A 618-nucleotide genomic window follows, 5' to 3' on the forward strand; every position below is an offset into this window, starting at 1 on the left:
CATGTGGGTATGTGGATGCATGTGGGTATGAGGGTATATAGGGACATGCAGATAGTTGGGTGTATGTGGGTAAATAGGTGCATGTGGGTAGGTGGGAACATGTGGGTAAGTGGGTGCATGTAGGGGATCTTTGTGTTATTATTATTATTTTTTTTTTTTGTATACTTTGTTGATGTGCAGTATTTGTTTGCTCTTGTATGTAATTCCTTAATTGTGTGTGTATGTTTTTGTACAAATCTATACCAGTACATATTTATGTGTAGATGAAAGTGGCATGCATATGCATTGGCATATCTCAATCATCTGGACATTCTCTTGAGTTAAAAAGTAACTAAAATATCAGATAACTAATATAACACCTTCACATAAATGAAGATATATATACTTACTGTACACATCTTCTTCAGATATTTTGCTAGGAAAGATCTGAAGCCCTGGTTCTTGCCCCACTCCATAAACACAGTATGCTTGGCCAAAGGGAAGCCCTTCTTCTTTGGCCCCACCAGAAATTGCCAATGGTCTGAGAGGGGAATGATTTGAAGAACGCGGATGAAGAGTGCAGATTCGTAGTAGGGGAAGATGCACATGAGGAGGGCTGGGATATTCATTTCATTAATC

General features: G+C 38.8%; 1 protein-coding gene across 1 annotated transcript in view; it reads right to left on the reverse strand.

Moving 5' to 3' along the window:
- LOC119588605 (HEAT repeat-containing protein 1-like) overlaps window positions 1–618 on the reverse strand; it is a gene marked incomplete in the record, with an annotated part of 28,625 nt that overhangs the window by 24,798 nt on the left and 3,209 nt on the right. The window contains 1 exon segment of the mRNA XM_037937247.1: window positions 390–618. Coding sequence (XP_037793175.1) covers window positions 390–618 — 229 coding nt within the window.

This window comes from Penaeus monodon, chromosome 24 (genome assembly GCF_015228065.2).
Source record: "Penaeus monodon isolate SGIC_2016 chromosome 24, NSTDA_Pmon_1, whole genome shotgun sequence".
Lineage (NCBI taxonomy): Eukaryota > Metazoa > Arthropoda > Malacostraca > Decapoda > Penaeidae > Penaeus > Penaeus monodon.